At 37.9% G+C, this 19,318-nt stretch overlaps 1 protein-coding gene across 1 annotated transcript in view; it reads left to right on the forward strand.

The window, feature by feature from the left end:
• TTC3 (tetratricopeptide repeat domain 3) overlaps positions 1–19,318 on the forward strand; it is a 66,500-nt gene that overhangs the window by 25,892 nt on the left and 21,290 nt on the right. Inside the window, exons 15-26 of the mRNA XM_009327972.1 lie at positions 2,313–2,373; positions 4,762–4,828; positions 6,956–7,093; positions 8,159–8,239; positions 8,914–9,026; positions 11,277–11,403; positions 13,010–13,132; positions 13,321–13,422; positions 14,114–14,206; positions 14,916–14,980; positions 16,415–16,551; positions 18,784–19,098. Coding sequence (XP_009326247.1) covers positions 2,313–2,373; positions 4,762–4,828; positions 6,956–7,093; positions 8,159–8,239; positions 8,914–9,026; positions 11,277–11,403; positions 13,010–13,132; positions 13,321–13,422; positions 14,114–14,206; positions 14,916–14,980; positions 16,415–16,551; positions 18,784–19,098 — 1,422 coding nt within the window. The remainder of the gene's footprint in view (positions 1–2,312; positions 2,374–4,761; positions 4,829–6,955; positions 7,094–8,158; positions 8,240–8,913; positions 9,027–11,276; positions 11,404–13,009; positions 13,133–13,320; positions 13,423–14,113; positions 14,207–14,915; positions 14,981–16,414; positions 16,552–18,783; positions 19,099–19,318) is intronic.

The raw sequence follows: 19,318 nt of genomic DNA on the forward strand, positions 1-19,318 counted from the left end.
TTGTTACTTTAAAAGTATTTTTTAAAAAATCTGAAAGTAGTATCTTTTTAAGTTGGGTGGTATATGGGAGTAGTAGTTGCTGTAGGAAATTTTTCTGAAATAGTTTTTGTTGAATGGCTTTTAAAATTAGATAATTCACTGAAAAAATAGTGCTGATTAATTCTTTCTTTTGATGGTGAGAGGGAAGGCTTGTATGCCTTTATCTTCATTAAGATTTTGTTTTGCATGATAGATTGGTTCCTTAAGGGAAAGGAACCTATATAATGAACAAAAGGTAGTATATCTCTATCTGTAAAACATTAAATGATGATATGCTTGACGTGTTTTCTGGCTTTCAAAAGGATTATTGTTTTCCATCATTTAAATGTCTCTATTATGAGGAATTTGTGGTGATTATTAGTGTAGCTTTGAAATTCTTAATGCATCTGAAATGTTTCAACAGATACCTATTCAGAGTCCTGTGTGACAATTTCAAGAAATGGTTCAGGAAATAATTCTGAACATGTTCAGTCTTCATGATGCTTGATTTTTGTTCTGATTAATTTAAATTTTACATCATTAAGTAGTTTTTAATGAAAAATTACTTCTGGCATGAGGCATGAAGTGTGTATGCATGCGATTTAACTTGAGAAATGAGTACATGAGACGTCCCACTGGCTTGAGTGAGATTACTCAAATGGGTAAATTTATATTTTTCCACAATCAGTGTCTGTCAGTATTTTGTGTCTAATCATATAAAATACTTCTCTGAGTATCATGAAGTAAACATTTTTAAGCATAGTTACTGAAACTTTATAGAAAAAAAAAATTTATATATAAAAATAATAACTCCTTTTTTCAAATTTGATTTTATGGTAGTTCAGCAGAAGCAAAATAGTAAATCAAGCAACATTTAATGATTTAGTTAGCTATACCTTATGCTTGGGTTCCCGTGCTCAAATAGGTTGAATCCAAGCGGTGGACTGTATGTTGTCTGGGTGATTGTGTCCAATATTAGGAAGCCACAGTTGCCTCCTAAACTGCTTCTGAAAGATTATAGCTGGAACTATCCCCTCTTGGAACAGGTAGCTGAGGCAGAAGGTGGCATTCCTATATGCCTTGTAAAATCCATTAGGTTTAACTAGCAAAAAACATCTGCTGCTCTGCACCCCTTCAACTTACCATCTGTAGTAAGGAACACCTGCAATGTGTGATGCTCAGCAGTTCTGCAGCTGAATTTGTCAGCTGCTTGTTGGTTCCTTACCAGGCCAGAAGTGCTATATTTTGCCTTGCTTGTCTAATCATCCAGTTACTAGAAGGCAACTCTCCCATAGGTGGATTTTGTCACTGTTGCTATTGAGTCATTAAGGCCTTGTGAAGTTCTAACTTAAAATTCTTGAAAATTAAAAACTTCTTGACTTAATCATGAGTATGCATGTGCAATTCAGATGCCTAATGTTACGTTTTAATTCCACAGAAAACGGTTGAGAGATTATTTTGCAGTTAATGGCATGGCTTCCTGGTTTTGACCAATTATAATAAAGTATTAAAATGCGTTTTCTTCTTCCTTATTACTAGTGAATTGTTTACTCAGCTTGTAGAGCCCTGTAACTAACCAACGACAGTGTTAGATCTCTGAAGTTGTGTATTAGTAAAGTTGTGTGTTAAGTCTTTGACATTAAGTTTCAGAGTTAGAAATGAATTGGTATCACATGATAGATTCTTTCTTGTCTTTGTGATCTAGTATTTCCACATCGTCAAGCATTTTTATTTTGTAACTGGGGACATTTATCTCGATCCAACTCATATGTTTACATTTCTATGATTAACGTGGGTTGAACTTAACTTCTTTAGCAATGTATTTTTGAAGTAGCAGACTCTTTCTGTAAAATTTCTGTAGTCAAACTTGAACTTCCATAGTGATCTATTATTCCCTTTAAAAATTCTAGTTATCAACTAATAGTGAATAGTATCAACTGTGGTTTTGTATAACATACTGATTTCTTTAGCTTGGAGTCCACTTTAATAGTTGTTACAATATTGTAGAGTCAGATCATATCTTACAGAATGTTAAGATTCTTCTGTTTATTTGAAGTATCTTTTCCCCTTTATAGGATTAATAAAATCCTGTACTCTTTAATAAAAATAATATCAAATTCGTACTGAAACGCTCAGAGGTGGCTTTTTGAAAAACTTCTCAGTTGTGTTAGTTTTTGATATTGTAGATGATTAAGATCTGTTATTTATAAAGCGAAGTGTGTGTTCCGAGTGCATTTTTTTCCCTTTGTTTTAGGTGAGGATCATTTTGTTTGAAATATTTTTTCTCATTACAGGCCAAAGTCATCAAAACAAAGGAAGGCCAAAAACCAAACCTGGTGACTCTGAAAAAACAAGGTAAGAATTTTATTTATTTTTTAATTTATTAAAATTCTGAGTTATTTTATGTAGCACTTAAAAAGGAGTTAATGCAACCTTGACTTGCTGCTTGCTCTTTGCTAATTGCTTTGTTTACATTGTTTACATACTCTTCGGGATATAGTTCCATGTTAAGATAGCTGGTTAAAGTTCACAAAAATCCGGTTTTCACGAAGAGCCTAAGTTGTTACTTGAAAACTACATATTTTCCAGATCTCAGTTGAATTGTAGTAAATGAAGGCATAATTTTAATAAAAGCTGTTTAAAAACTGTTGCCCAAAAGCAAGCACACAGTATAGCCATAACAAAAAATGTGCTTCCTTTATAGCAAAAGATAATAGGAATCTTGTTCCAATTGTTACATTCGAACTTATACCACAACGTAACTCAAGCTCTATCTTATTTTCAAGGCCTTTTTGTACTAGCTCTACTCTGTGTACCAAATAAATTTTAAAACTTCTCTGACACTTCATATGCTTACTAAGAAGAAGAGGTTTGGCTGCGAGGAAGCATTGTGAGTCAGTCTCAGAATTGAATACCAGAAAAGAACTTTTACTTAGAGTCCTTTAGTTGTTTGTAGACTTGAATTTTCACTTAAAGCATATCAATGTCTAATTTTAAGTACATGAATACTCCCTGTAGAACATGCTGAATGTAAATGAGTATGTTTGGTGGTTTGGGGCCAAAATTAAATTAGTTGAGATAAAAAGTACTATAGATTTTATGGACAAAATTTATGCTTCCATCTGTTATAACATTTAAAATAAAATTTAACAAAGGAAAGAATTATTTCCAGTGATACTGGGGCCAACATGCTCCAAACGGGTTTGGGGAAATCGCTGCGTTTATAGGTGATTCCATATGCCAACAAATTTCCTCATCTAATAGATAGTTAAGGAGTAAAGAACTGTTGCTGCTGACTTATTTGTAAGGTGACTGAGGCAAATGATGACTTACTACTTAAGGACACGCAGAGATGGAAGCTTTCAGTGTTTTAACCTGAGCTGTGAAATTAGACAAATTAAGCTCTGACTGTCCTTTCTTGCTTCTTCAGCTAGTGTTTTTTAGTTGTGTTTAGGATGATTAAAAACAGCTGAGGGGTACAGCAAAATAAGCCATTTACATTGAAATAGGAAAGTTTCCATTAAGTGGTAATTTTTAAAGGCAGATTTCTTATGTAGAAGAGTCTAAGCCTTTAGGAAACCTGGATGCTGAACCTGATTATCCCCAGTCCTAATCTAAGTGTGACCACAAAACCTACTATCTTTTAATCTATATTTATTACAGTACAATCCTTTTGTTTTTCTGTAGCTCTTTTTGAATACCACTGTAGCTCGGACAATTGAAACTTCGTCACAGGAGTGGTCATTTATGTTATTTAACTGGGTTGCCACTGACTTCTTTCTCCTTTCACTTTAAGGAGGGGGAAAACAGCATTCACTGTGGGAACAAATCTTCTCTAAAGTAACTGCAGAATTGCTTCTCTCTCAGGGCAGTTTATTTAGACTTACCAAAAAAAATACAGTATTTCTCAACAAGTGAGATGCATGGTCAGTTACAATCTTATCTCCATTTCTGTAGTTGGCAAGTTGCTTGGCTTCCAAAAATCTAGGGAATCCTCTGACACGGTAAAGAATTTTATCTCAGATGATGAGCGTTTGATGCCTTCAAATGTGGGCCAGAACTGAATGTATATTAGCAAAAGGCAATATAGTAGCATTAAGCATTCACTAGCAATCTTAGCATTGAGGATTTAGTTTAGAGTATTAAGCAATACTTTGCCGCTTCATTATACTTTCTGCATTCTCTAGTTGTGCATGGCATTTCTGCTGCAGTAGCGGAAAGGAAGAGCTGGGAAGAACAACTGTGCCTCTCTTCTCTGCTCTCCCTCCTACCATGAATAGCTGCTACATGTATTTGATTTTAAGCGGTGGTTGTGCTAGGATAAAGGATCTTGTACTTGGGAAGAGTAGAGGAGGGGAAGGAGGCCTAAGCACTTTCTTATATTGCTGCCTTTGGTATAGGGAAGTTCTCTAGTCACCTATCCCACCCCTTCATAAGATCCACTCAGCTGAGAATAAGGTGGAGAAGATAAAACAAATAAAATGATGGGGAGAAGACTGCTACTTTGCGGAAGCCACAGTGATTCCTGAGCCAGAAGTATATGAACTATATGAATAGTATCATAATCCATGATAGTGTTATAGTACTTGTTATTGCGACTGTGAAAGTGTGCCATAATAACCTCCAGCATGTAGGCAAATGTGATGTAGTTGATAAAAGCGCAGAAATTTCTGTTTCTTGAAAATAAGATTACATATAAAGTACACGTACAAACTCATGATGCCATTGTCCTGTTACTTGTAGAGATCACCTTGATTTGAAGATAGAGTCTAAAGCCATCCAAGATAAACTCTTCCGTACTGTGCAACAGGTAACTGGCAATTCATTAGCATACAACCTTAAGCGTAAATGATTTGTCACCTTTTAGTAACACTGTCCAAAATCTCGGTTCATTCAAAAATCTAACACTTCATGCTTAGCCTGACTTTTATCAGGAGACAAAGATTGCGTGATTACACTGATTTATACTGCCTTGTTGCTGGTAGTCTTCTTTTGCTTCTCCTCCTTCCCCTCCTGTAAGACCTCACAGTGGAAATTAGTGTAACTAAACTCGTGTGTAGTTGTAGAATAACTTGGCTAAAACCATGAGTTAGAAATATAGCTCCCTTGTACCTTAATTTGTAAGAAAAACTACAAAAATCTCTGGGAGTCATTCAGGGATTTATAATACCCCTCCCAAAGTTCTGACTAAATATGTTTTCCTGTGTTTGATACATACATTTGGAAATATTCATATAACATTTTGTTGAACGTCTGTTTAAAACACTATAAAGTTCATAAATTGAGAATTCTCCTTCTCAGGTCTTATGAGCAATGAATGATGAGTATCCCAAAGTTCTTGAATGAAATCACGGGGATGTACATAATTAATCATTTCCTCTCTGTTAATTTGGGGAAGTAGATACCAGAAATCTCTATTCTGATTAATTACCTCATAAACAAAACTGTATTCAGGAGAAGGTGCAGGTTCTGCCTGCACTAAGACCCCTTATTTCCTTTAAAATACCTATTTTTTTGTAAGGCTAATGCATTACTGGTATCGAAAGTAACGTTTTTAGTTGGCTTAATCAGCTTCCTATGTCATGTAGCTTAACGTTATTAGCTTAACATTAATATAATTTGTTCTGTTCTATAACTATATGCTCTGACAGCATTACCTTGTATCAATAGTTCTAGGAAATTAAAATAAGTCTTAATCATTTTTTCAGTAACTCATTTCTGCATTTTGGTCTTTTCTGTATCTATTTGTAGTTTCCACTGTCCCTGCCACTTTTGTTTATAACTGTCACTGGATCATGGGTATTTTCTTACGTTTGTCCTTTTTGGTCAGTTGACAGAATGAAGACAAAGTAAGATCGAAATTGATAGATACTTAGGAAAATACATTCAGGACATGCATTAAATTTAGTATGTCAAAAGCCTAATTCAGTTCACAGGATTACAATTAAGTACACCATTAGAATAATGTTAAAAAGATTGGGCAACTCAAAAGTATGTTCCATTCTTCCAAACCTTCCTATTCTTTCAGTTTTTCCCTGCCCACGACCCTGTCTTCAGAATCCCCGGCTCAAATGTTAACATGGGGGGAGGGGGGAAAGGTGCAGTTAACGAGAAGCTTGTAAAGCAGGATTACTTCATACTGAAGGTTAATTCCTACTGAAATGAGGTAGTGGCCTAAAATACCCAGGTGGGCCTCCTTGTTACTCTTTGTTTTTTGCTTATGAATGCAGGAGTCGGTGTTGGAGGAGCTTCTTAAATAGTCAAATTATTTCTACCCTGGCACAGTGATCTGCTTCCCCGAGCTAATTTTATTTTAGTGTTGCAACAGGTCAAGGGAATAGAAGTTCCTAATTCTGCAACTGCTTGTCTTGATTTACAGTCTCACTGCTGGAAATTCCCGCAGACTTCAGGAAGTATATGTAGTGAAAGGCTAATAACATAAATGCATTCTGAAACCTTCTAGCATTAACTATTAACCTAGATGGAGAGAAAGTGTAGGCAGAAGGAAATAGTTCTCAGGTTTTTCAAAAAAGTTTGTACACAACATGGAGTGTACGAGTGAGGAAAATCATAAGTCTGGGGTGGTTTGGGTTTTTTTTGTATTTAAGAAGGATTAAAATGCTGCTTGAACTAAACTTGAAACTTTCTAGAGAGAAAAGGATCTAAACTTAGAACAAAAACTAGATTTTTAAGAGATTAGCAGCAGTAGGTCCATGAAAATCTTAAGTTTTTAGAAGTTGAATTTAGAACAGATTTTTATAAAATGTACCTGATTTGCTGCTTTAAAAGTGAAATTGTGATAAAACTGTAGAAAGTACAGAACTTTAATGTTTGTCTGTTGGATAAGTATTTTAGCAAATAGCTTGCTTGCTTTAAAAAAAAAAAAAAAGGAAAAGACCATTTTCTTTTGGACTTACTGTTTTCCTAAATATTTTAGGTGGATTTAACTATGTTGCCAGAAGAGGTTAAATCCCTTGTTCGTGATGGTTATACAGCCTTGATGGACCAGCGGTGTCACAGTGCTGAGCAAGCCTTTTCACAATTGTTGAGCATTCTAAATCCTTCGGAATTAAAGGTAAACTGAGAGGAATAACTTAGTTTATTAGCGTAATTGAAGTTTATGCTTTCAATACCGTGTTTTGTTTCTTTCCTTCCACCAAAATCGTCATTATTATTGAATTGTTGCCTGTGATGTTTCACAAATTTCACAAATGCCAAGTGTTTCATTGATAAGTATGCCAAGGAGCTTACAAATGAGAACAGGGTAAAAAAACCGATAGTAGCATAGGATGTATGTTTGTAATGTTCAGCATACATGTGCATTTCTAGATGCAATCTAAAAAATATTTACCAAAATAATATACTTATAAGAATAATATAAGATACTCTTATCAAATATCTTATTTGATAAGAAACTACTGTTCATTGTCAGCTTAACCTTTATTCATAATAATGTAGGGTAAAAAGAATTTATATTCTTCGGGTCAGATAACTCTTTGATGGCAAATACTGTGAAATGTTGTATCTATCTATCTAGCCAATCAGCCATTGACCCACTTGTCCTAGATTTCTTTAAATTATTGTACTGTAGTATTAAGTCACACAATTAAGTTTTGTGTGACAATGTGTGTGCACATGCGTTGCTGTGTTTCAAGCTCCCATTTTCGTAGGGGCTGTTGCAGTGCCAACAAGAAGTCTGTCCAAGCAAGTAATGCACCAATCCATCTGGAATTGTGACCTAGTTTATTAGGAAGAAAAAGGCTGAGAAAGGGGGTTTTTTATTTTGAAAAAAAGAAAAAAATCAGCTCTGAACATGAAATATAGCAAAGACACACTGCGCTGCATGAAGTCAAAATAGTAAGGCCTGTAGTTACAGCATTTCTAAAAGCAGATGTTTGAGGATGTATTACTTTGATATACGTAAGGGTGCCAAATGACCAGCAGTAAAGGTGTAGTTAACCTTAACTTTTTATGCTAATTGTAACATAAATCTGGGTAGAGGTTACGGTAAGAAGGATGAGAAAAGGGTTTCCTAGCTCTGTTGTCGTGAAGATCTTCAATTCACAGTAGACAGTAAAGTTCTAGTTACCAGCAAACTGTTTTTGTGTGTGCTGCTACTATAATTTGACTCTATTTGCAGCAACTGAATCTTCGTATTATTAATTATGTTGTAATCATCTATGGACATGCCACTGCTCTTCTTGGAATAGGACAACCTGAGGTACGACATTAAGCCACTATATTGCTTTTATTAAAAATGCTAGTTCAGGTAGTTGGCCATCCATTTTTGTCTCTTCTTAACGGACATAAAATGAGTGGGAAAGGAAAGCTTTTGTCACATTTTAGAATCATACAGTTTAATATCTGGGACTAGATCTTTAATGGGTTTGGATAAATTAAGCTACCAAATAACATTTCTTTTTAAGCTTTCAAATGAGATTCTTAAGTATTAATGAAGTATAGTCAATTATTTTTCTTCTACTTTGTTGTAATGTGGTTATGCACTAGTCTTTCTAACACAAAACATTGTGCTTCTAAAACAAGAGAAAGAGAATGCTTTTGGTTCTGGAAAAGTCCAAAACAGAAGTGTGGGTTGTTTGGGGGTTTTGGGGGGTTGGTTTGTTTTTTTTCCTGCAGTGTTTAAAAATATCCAGTGTCTTAGTGAGCTCAATCATTTAATTTTATTAGTTCAGAGGGAGCCCATGTTTACAGAATAAGTTTCTTTTTTAAAAAAAGGGAAGCCTTTGTGTGTGATCATAAGGTTGCTTTACTGTTCATAAGACTGATCAAAGAATAGGGCATACTGACCCACTCTACTGGAGCAAAAAAAGGAGAGGAAAAGTGAAAAGCTTCTGGCAAAGTGTCACATATTTTTGTCTTAAATTTATTTTGAAGGCATTGACAAAGGCTGAAGACCAGTTTAAGAAAATAATTCAGCAGTACCAGGAAGAAAGATTTGGTTGTTTGGCATACTATGGAATTGGAAAAGTATACCTCAGACAAAACAGGTTGGTATAATATAAAGCTTCAATATTTGATACAAAAATATTTTCATTTGAGAAACCATGGGTGGGTTTCTTGGGGTTTTTTTAATTATTCTTTGTTAATCACTAAATTCATACATCAGACTGATTTATTACAACTTCAAGTTTGTTACTGCTAAGGATGTAATGGAAGCCGCTGAATCAAGTGGACTCCAGGGCATGGGGGTATGGCTGACCAGCACACCCCTGCAGTGGAGGAGAGCTCACAGGAGAAGGGCAAAAAATGATGATCTCGGGCAAAAATGTATCGTAAAGAAAGCTTAACTTATCTCAACACCAGGGAGGCTGGAGGGTAACCTTGGGTTTAGATAAGGCAGCTGCACCAGTGAGTCATCGGGTTCCCTGAGAGAGGCAAAGAGTGTGTCTTCCTGAGCTAGCCAGACCAGCATGGGGAGACGGGGGGAGTGTATGCGTGGCTCAGCTGAACATAAAGTGCAGAAACTGGACAACTAATAAACTTGAGAGCAAAGGGCTTGAGCTGGCTTCAACCCACATATTCGTGGCGGTATTTCTTCCCAGCGTTCTGAAGGTAAGCATATAGACACCGGTAATGAGAATCACGTTTGTATTGAGTCAACTGTGTATTGCAATGGCTATGTTACGCTTGTGTTGTGATTTCACTGTATCACTGTATTGCTCTGCTTAATCAAAAACCCCCATAACACCTGTGGTGGGTTGACCTTGGTTGGCTGCCAGACCCTCACCCAGCGCCCACTCCCCCTCCTCAATGGGAGAGGGGGAGAAAATAAGATGAAAAAGCTCAGGGGTTGAGATAAAGACAGGGAGATCACTTGCCAATTACAGTCACAGGCAAAACAGACTCAACTTGAGGAAAAATAATTTAATTTATTGTCTGTTAAAATAGAGTTGGATGGTGGAAAACAAAGTAAAAAACCAAAATCACCTTCCCCCTACACTACCTTTATCCCAGGCTCGACTTCGCTCCCTCATTCCCCACTCCTCTGCCTCCTCCTCCCCGGAGCGGCGCAGGGGGATGGGGAGTGGGGGCTGTGGTCAGTCCGTAACAGCTCCTCTCTGCCGCTCCTTCCTCCACTCCCCCCCCCTCCCCTGCTGCAGCATGGGCCTGAGGCCACAGTTCTTTTGGGGCTCATCCACCTGCTCTGGCAGGGGTCCTCCGCAGCTGCAGTGTGGATACCTGCTCCAGCAGGGTCCTCTGCAGGGGCTGCGGGGGGATCTCTGCTCCGTGCCTGGAGCACCTCCTCCCCTCCTCCTTCTTCCCTTGGTGCTTGAAGGGCTGTTCCTCACACTTTTTTTTCCTTACTCCTCACAGCCATGCAGTATGTTTTGTCCTTTCTTACCCATGCTTTCCCTGAGGTGCCACCATCTTGCCTGAGGGGCTCAGCTGTGCCTTTGGTGGGTTCGTTGGAGCCAACTGGAACTGGGGCAGCCCTGGCCTCTCCTCACAGAGGCCGCCCGTGCAGCAGTGGCCCCTTCCCCCCTGCCCAACTTTGCCACATAAGCCCAATACAATGCCAAATAAATAAGTTTGATATTAAACATTAAACCCTCCTCATGTGGAATATCTAAAAGCACCTAGTTCGAGTGTTGGATGCTGGGAGGGGATTCCTCCTTCCCACTGCTGCGGTGTTGCCAGGTGCAGTCTGAGACCCAGGAGGTGTCTGTGTCCCAGTCCCACAGATGCGGCTGTTGCTTCCCTTGGCAGTTCTGACCCGTAGCGAGGCTGCATGCGTGTCCCAAAGAGGTGCATGCACACACACACACAGGACAGCACAGCCGCCCACCCAGACTACCGCAGGCAGAGCAGCTCCCATGTATAGCACTACCTGAACTCATGTAAAATACAAATACGGGTAGCAGTGTCCTGTGCCTCCTCCCTGGCTGGTCAGGGTTCAAGGTCACTAGTGAACGTATGTGTGCCCTCACTGTCTAGATTGACAAGCACACCCATGTTTGTGGGTCCCTTGAATATCAGCGCAGGCTCTCAGTCTGCCTCATATCTGTGCCTGGACTCTGGGCCCCTTACCCAGGCTGGCTTACTGGCTCACACCTTGACTTTTTGATACTGAAGAGTCCTTAAACAGATAACTCAATGAACCAGGTGCTCTTTCATTCCACATACTCTTACAGTTACCGTTTTTTTTCCTTGGATCGTAAAATGAATTGCGGAAGTATTACAGGCCACGTAGAAGTTATTCATGTATGATCTGAACATGTACCTGTTTCAAACTTCAGATTTTCAGATGCGCTCGATCAGTTCATGAAATCACAAACAATGTTTAATCACAAGATTTTACCTGGAGTATTAACTTGGCCCACAACATCTCAGGTCATTGAAGAGACACGAACAGAGAATTTACAGGTATGTTTAAAAAAAAAAAAAAAAAAAAAGGAAAACAAACCCGTTCTGTCAAATGGTCTTTCAAAAAAAAAAAAAAGAAAAAGCTGTCATCCTCCTCCCTGCCTCCCCATTGTCAAGGCCAAAGAAAGATGGGGGCAAAAGGGATGTTTCAACCCGGAGCGGCCAGTGCAAGCGCTGCTGCTCATTGTCTAGAGTGTTGTCAGCCCCAAGGCCTGGTCTTTGTAGAGCGGAACTCTTCTTGCCACGACAAATTTCAACACCTGGGAAGCATCCCATTTACAGCACAAGGGTGGGGGCTCTGTGACAGGTTCTATGCTTGGGTATTTCTCTGTAATAATATGGTTCTAATCTGCTCCAAGTGTTTCATAATGTGTTGACTCCTTAGTTGCGTATTACCAAACTTTAAGTAGATGTGAATACTATAGACAACATAATGCTAGAGAGAACCGCTTAAAAACTTGAATTAGCAAAAATGTGAAGCTGAAAATTTCCGCAGCCGTGCTATATTTAAAACCAAATAGGAGAGTTTGACCTTGTAGTTCTTGGTCGATGCAGTGGGAGTTGTATGGTAAAATTCCCTGTTTGACTTGAAAAATCTAACTTGTGGTTCTGACACTACAAATTGCTTTCTCGCACTGAAGAGCGCTTTTTTTTTTTTATTATTATTGTTACTGTTTTTAAACTATAATCGTGTCACTGTTATTTGTGAAGGGTTTCTGGATAAACCATGCCATGAGAGGCAAGATGCATGAGCTCCTCTGCAGGGAGGCAGTTTGACACAGTAGAACAGGCTAGGTTATTCAGTGTATGAACTTGGCTATACTATACTGACCTGTTTGTTTCTGGTAGAAGCAGCAGTACTGTTGTTTCCTAAACAAAATCTCACCTAAAGATTTCTCATAGACCCCCAGCTGACACCACAGTAGTCTGGCCACAGTAATACATCAGTGGTCTGGGACTTCTGGAGACCATAATGCAAATATGTGAAAGGCTGTTAACTGGCGGTCTCTTTGTTTCAAATAATGTTTTATTAATCTGGGCTTAATGCCAACCCTGTGGGACTTGAACTGACTTTACATAAAGCCACTGAAATGTCTTTACCTCAGACGCTATTTTGGGAGATCTCACTAGCGCCGGTGCAGGGCCAGGTCTGAGCTGTCCCTGGGAATATACTTGACCCTGTAATGCAGATCCCAGGTGAGGCACTCCTGAAATGTTGGGAAATGACAGAAATGAGCAGGCACTGAATTTTTGTCACGTTATCAGAGTAATCTGGATCATCATTTTGGCAATGGAAAACTTAATATTTTCTCATGCGTTTGGAACTGGTCAGCGTGTAAAACATTGGTCCAAGATAAACCTTCATACAGGGAAGCCGTGAGTGCTTAGCTGATAGCAGTTCAAATGAGCTTTTGAATATTTTGCCGTAAAAGGACAATCTTCCATAGCTTTCACTAGAAAAGAGTTGTTCTTTTGGTATTAGTCATCTGCTGTTCAAAAAGAGATGTGTGTTTCACTGCAGAGTTCCCTAGAAGTTTGTAAGTAGACGTTGAATCTTTTCCTGGTTTCTGTGCAATTTGTCTTATATCGTTTTGTGTTTCTTCAGTTGATTTTAAAGAATTGTATTGAGGAATGCAAGTTCCCTCCAGAACCAGATGCAATTTGTCGATATCAGCAATGCCATGGCCACTCCAAAATCCAGATATATTTTACAGACCCAGACTTCAAGGTAAATTTTTAGTTTAAAAGGGTTTGGGAAATAAAACTTCATGTTTACATGTTTTCTGCCCCCTTTCATGTTAAAGAGCTATCTGGAACACACCATCTTATCCTATCTACTGTTAAGTTGTGCACTGTTTTCTGTTTTTTTTAAATTTTTTTTAAAGATGTTAAATTCATATTATTTCTCAATGTTAGGGTTTTATACGTATTACTTGCTGTCAGCAATGTAGAGTGGAGTTTCATATCAGCTGTTGGAAAAAGTTGAAGACAACAAACTACAGTGATAAAAATGATAAGGTAAGAGCTGTGTCAGACCATAAGCGTTTTATTTTTTCTTTTTTTAGTCAAGATTATAGCATTCCTTTGGTTTCTGATAAGTGCAGTGCTACAGCCTGATGTTCCACCCACGTGACAATGGCAGGAGGAGAGACGGGAAAGAGGAGTCTCTTGCTAAATTGTCTGACATGCAAGTGTGGGTAAAGCTTGCTGTTGTCTACAGAAGAAAGGCCTGTCTGTGTGAAGGCATAGTATGCTTAGCCTGTTTGTCTTGCATCACTTATGTCCTCCCACATGGAAGCTTAATTCCTTCCACAGTCTTGCTGTTGAAGCAACAGTTTGATATTGAGTATGTCTAAAGGAATTTTACAAAATACAGTATCAGCAGCCAGTGTAAAATGAAGGGAAATCCAGGCAGAGTATGAACTCATAAAAGAATATTCTTAAAGTTGACTCTTGAACGTGAAGTTGGAGGAGGAGGGGCTTCGCTATAGCTTTGGGAATAACATATATATGCCACAGGTCTAGGATCCTTTTGATTTGCGGTCCTTGCCAAGTCAGTTGTGACTTGCTTTCCTCATCCAGTAAGAGTTTAGGACTGCGCTAGCTTTAGTTACCTTTGTCACCTCAAATTAAGAAACTGTAATCTGTACAAGAACATAGTTTTTGTATGAATTTAAATCTTTGTTGTGTGTATCATCTTCTCCTACAGGATTTTCTTCAAGAATTGTGTTTCACTCCTGATTGTACAGGCCTTATTTCAAAAATAGTTATTTTCAGTTCTTCTGGTCTGGTAAAATGTGAAGTAAGTAAACGTTCATACGAAATATGAAAATAATCTGTAAAATATTTACTCTGGTAAAGGAGATAAAGTGAAGATGAGAATGTAACTGCAAACACATAAGTAATATGCTATCTTAACTACAGAATCTGAGCATTATTTAGGAATATTAATTACCTGTTCTTTTCTTACCTGTTCTTCTGGTGGAGCAGGAATTACCTTATGGTATTGGTTAGAATTGTCATGGATGGGAACTGGAGCTTCGTTTTATATTTAGCTCATGCGACATGAAAGGAACTGTTAGTTTAACTCAGAGCTAATCTTGCTAAATGAAATAACTGGATTGGAAGAGTGCTTGTACCCTCTACAGAGTCACAGGAAGATGGCTGCTTCTTCCCAGAGCAGTATTGGTCTGTGAGAAGCAAACAAAAAACAAGATTGTAAAGTTTGCTTCCTGCCCACTGGTAAAGCAAAACAGCCTCCAGTTCTTCCTGACTTTGTGTTACCGTTCAACCTGCCTTTTCTGCGGATAAAGAAGTATTGTTATATACCAAGTTGTAGCAGTAGAAGATAATTTTAGGTAGACCTTCATGAGGCTTATGTAGGCTGCGTTATCTCCTTTGTAGTATTACTTTTACTGCTTTCCAAAGCATCAAATGTTCCTGGGTTTTGAGTACAGCAGTGTTGCATTGTAACCCAAATTTAATTAATAAGATGTCACTTATTTTGGTAGTTTGAACAAAAAATCACAAAAACCAAGGAACCACCAAGAGCCAGTATTAAACAGAAATGTTCAAGGTAAGCTCTCTACTATTTAAAACTAAGTTGAATCAATCTGAGAACAAACCCCTTTTCTCTAGGATTGGTTTTCATGCCTTTTTAAGAATTGCTAAAATACCACAAATACTTTGGAAAGCTGTTCTTGCCCTTTGCCTCCGATAAACTAAAAAGTCTGATAAAATATGTTATGATCCAATTACAAAAGCATTTAAATTAACTTGTAAAAGAAGATATAGAGCTACAGATTTATAATGAGCACAGGAGGGCATTAACTGGTATTGCTGAATAAATTATTGGTAGCTCTCTAGTGGTCATACAGTTCTCTAAAAGGAACGTTTTCAGTTTGGTCACGGGAAGCTGTTTTCAGATATACAGGATATGAGTTGATGCAAATCTGATTTCCCACACCTCTGTATTGAGGGATAAATTGTCCGTTGCACCATTGACTTCCTGGCAATTTGAACCAATAGTTTTTGAATATAAATTGCTGCGGTCATCTTTAAGTCTTTATACCTGAAACCTAATTTCATTGTGAAATCTGTGGGCAGGGAAGTAACATGTTGTTTGGGAAAAGTGTGATTTTTTTGGAGGCTGTGTGCAGAACTTGAGGACCGTTTCTTTACTTTTGCTCTCCGTACGTGTCTTTCATTTGTGCTAAGATACTTAACAATTGGAATGCTAAAACAATGGGTGTCTGTTATTCTTCTTAATGGATTGAGTGTCTTAATTACACTCGACCTTCACTGCCTGTGTATCTAGATTAGAATACCACCTCTGTTTTCAGTCTGAGATTGCAAGCATCGTTCTATTCCTCCTTCTCGCTAGAGGGAAGAAACTCAGCAAGACTTTTAGCCGGATGGGAGAGGTATCGCTGTGTGGCATAAGTTCAACACCACTGTTCACAGCATTTACTATCTAACCAACTTTGTGTGAATGTTCAGAAAGTGGAAACAAAAGCTGTATATAATGATGCTACTTCTGTTGTTGATGCACATACCTTTGACACAACTGAGTTTACACTTTTTGGTCAAGTAAGGTTATAAATAATGAGGAATCATGCTGAGAGGATGAACAAGATTGATTTTTAGAAGTGAAGGAAATCAAATGTTAATATTTGGTTCAAAAAGCTGAGTTATAAATTAAGAAAAAAAACTGCTAGTATTTAAGTTAATCCTAATTGAGACATGATTAATGGGAGTAAAAATTACTGCATCTTGAGGATACTCTTACAGTTACGTACTTGATGTTTATGAAACTTTTATGAAATTTTGCGGTCTCTGAACTTCTAAATGAAAACTAGCTTTATTATATTTGTACTTTTCAGCATAATATTTTATAGTAGAATGGAGCTTATAGCTATTGTAAGACATAAAAAATAACTGAGATGTGCCTAACTCCTTTGGCACCTTATCTCATCTAACGTTAGGCTCACCGCGTAGTTGCTTTTTTCAGCCTTAGGAAGTTAAAAATGAAACAAGAAAAAAAATTACGAAGAAAACGTGCACGAGAAGAGGCACAGAATTCTGCTAAAAAGAAAACAGAAGAAAACCAGATGGGAAACGAACCATCTCAATACAGTGATCACAGCGGTATGTGGAAGTATAGATTATTGTTCTAAGTTATCACGGGGTAGCATCATTGGCGTTCGGAATGTCCTAAGTCAAATTATAGCAGAATACTAATATTGAATGTAATTCCCCCCTTAAAGACTCGCATTTTTACTTTTTATTTCAGCTGTGTTTTTAATTTCTAAATAACTGTAAGATACTATTCTATGGTTAAGTTCCATGTAGAAAACCTTTATTCTTGCTTCATTGGTTCATGAAGAAGCAGTCTGAAGAGGGCACAGGCTCAAATTCCAAGTTAATCTATTTAAAAGTGGTTTCAGAAAAAGCTTTATGCCAACAAATTAGGACACTGCTACAGAAATAAAATCAGAACTGCATCTCAGATAAAGAAAGGACAATATTCTAACTGCAGAAACTGCAGTGACTTGAAAAGTGTATTTCAGAGGGTTGGGGAAAAGAAAATACTTCAACCTGTAAGTATGTAGTCAGTTAATGCTTCAGCTTTTGTCTTCCAGTTACATTGGTCTGCAGCGTTCTGTATTTCAGAGGTGCGAACTCCCACTGCATTTTGTATTAGGGCAAGCTACAGTGCAAAGAAAAATAGGTGGATTTTTTTTTTTAAATTTTTGTCTGTATTATTAACTTTAAAATAGCGCTCACGGTAATTTCCTTGTAGAATTTTATATTAAATACTTTGAGGGCACTTTTTCATCCCTTACATGCCACACTGATTTCTCCAGAACCCTGTTGCCTGTTCAGTGGCATATCCTGTCTCTTTCTCTTTAAAAAGCTCTCGGGTGCTAATCTTTTCAGGTTTTTTTTTTTAACCATTTTGTTTGAGAGTAGTCCCTTCTATTAGCAACATAGATTACTATTTTTGCTTCCATGTGGTTTTCTAAAATCACGTTCCGTTGACTTTGTGTTGTTTTTTTTTAAGTCTGGGCTATCTTCCTTTCCTATGGCTTGCCTTTAGTTCTGGTCCTTGCATCCACTGCAGGTCACTCAGTTACATGTATGCGACTTGACTGTCCTAAATGCCCTTAAAACTTCTACGAACTAAAAATGCCTTTGGTGTGACAAGAACACTCACCCCGAAGTACTGGGGGTAAAAGTTGGGGCACTGGTGCAGGAATATGTCAACACCAAGCAACTTAACACAGTTCTGCAAAAATCTGTGCGTTGGTGTTGGCCAACCTTTTTAATTTGTCCTGAGTTAATTCCATAATAAAATGCAAGTCTTGCATGTCTTTGGAGACAAGCTTTCTGCTACCCCTGTTTTTTCACTTGGGGAAATTTTGTGAGAAAATCTTTCAAAAAACATCTAATTGAATCTCCCAAGCTGCCTGAGAGGTTGAGAGGCCAGTTTCAGGGGAGAGCTAGCTCACAAAGGGTTTTTTTGTTTTGTTTTTAGCAGCCATAGCTACCTTTAAACAATAACAAATCTGCTTGTCAATTGGAGAGGAGTGCAAGTGAGGGGAGCGCTTGTTTGTATGCGCATTTGTTAAGATAGAGAGGTTTTTTCTGCAGCCTCCTGCAGGTAAACTCGGGCATGGCTTATACCGGTAGAGTTTATTGAATCTGTTAGTGTGCTTGGAACTGTTTGTGTTACAATGCTTAATTATTCTAAGTGTAATATGTAGCGCTTTATTTAAAAAAAAATCTTTTCAGATCTACATCTTTTGACTACAGTTACTGTCAGTTAAGCTCTGAAAGTGGCATTCTATAAATGTGTGGTCTTGCAGAATAACGGAAGGTGAAGGCTGGTACGAGCCAGTAATCTTTTTCACTCTTGTTCTACAAAGAACCGGTGGCAGGGTCAGGGCAAAGGTTTGCTACTGGGTGTATGCTCGAGCGTTCAGAAGCGTGCATTTGCTCTGGGGACTGATGCTTGGGGGAGTTCGGTCTCTGCATCAGGGCTGGCGTGCAGCCCACACAGATAAATCTGTACAGACAATTGCTTGAAGGTACTATTACTGGCAGGTAAACTTCTTTTTTTCTTTCTGAAATCTAGTGAAGGTGCTACGGATTCTTTCTTTGTGTAAACCAAATCTAAAACAACGTTATGTCAGATTCATAATGCTCAGGCTAGTTTATATGGAAAGTTACATTCTGTAATTTTCGGTGTTGTGATAAAGCAAATAATTAAAAACACCACTTAGTCCAAATTATCTGTACTTTAAAGTTGATGTTTTTAGTTGTGGTAAACAGACATGAAATCTTGTTTCGTTTGGTTTTTTTTAAATCCTGTTATAGGTTATGTTCAGGATTTATATGCTGGTGATGGAGTCCTGCAGCATATCAGTCGAAATGCTGAGCAAATAAAAACAGCTGTTCGCGATGCTTCCAAACTATTAAAGGAATTACTTTCATGGTTTGTAATCAGCGAGGAGGATTACACATCGTATTCCAAAACTAGCAGCATGTCACATGAAGTGATGGAGCAGCTCATCAGTTACTTAATTCAGGAAAAAAACAGAGTAAAAACAAGGGGTTTTATCCATGTGCTGAGTGAGCTGGAAGAAGTGGATCCCAAATTACACAAGTGGCTGAAACATCTTAACAACTTGGGTAGGCTATATGTTTATGTAATAGCAGAAGACTTTACCCTGTCGTAATTGTTCAGTTTACAGGTGAAAAGATAACCTCCTTGTTTTCCAGTCTTGCTTTCTTAACTTTAAATGGTAAAGTAAAGCTTTCCTCTTTTTCATTTACTTGATCCGTAGCCAGGATTTCTAGAGAAGAAAGTATGGCCATTGGTAAAACGGGAACAACCTCTCTTGTCTTTGCG

Source organism: Pygoscelis adeliae, unplaced genomic scaffold (assembly GCF_000699105.1).
Source record: "Pygoscelis adeliae isolate BGI_AS28 unplaced genomic scaffold, ASM69910v1 Scaffold154, whole genome shotgun sequence".
Taxonomy (NCBI): domain Eukaryota; kingdom Metazoa; phylum Chordata; class Aves; order Sphenisciformes; family Spheniscidae; genus Pygoscelis; species Pygoscelis adeliae.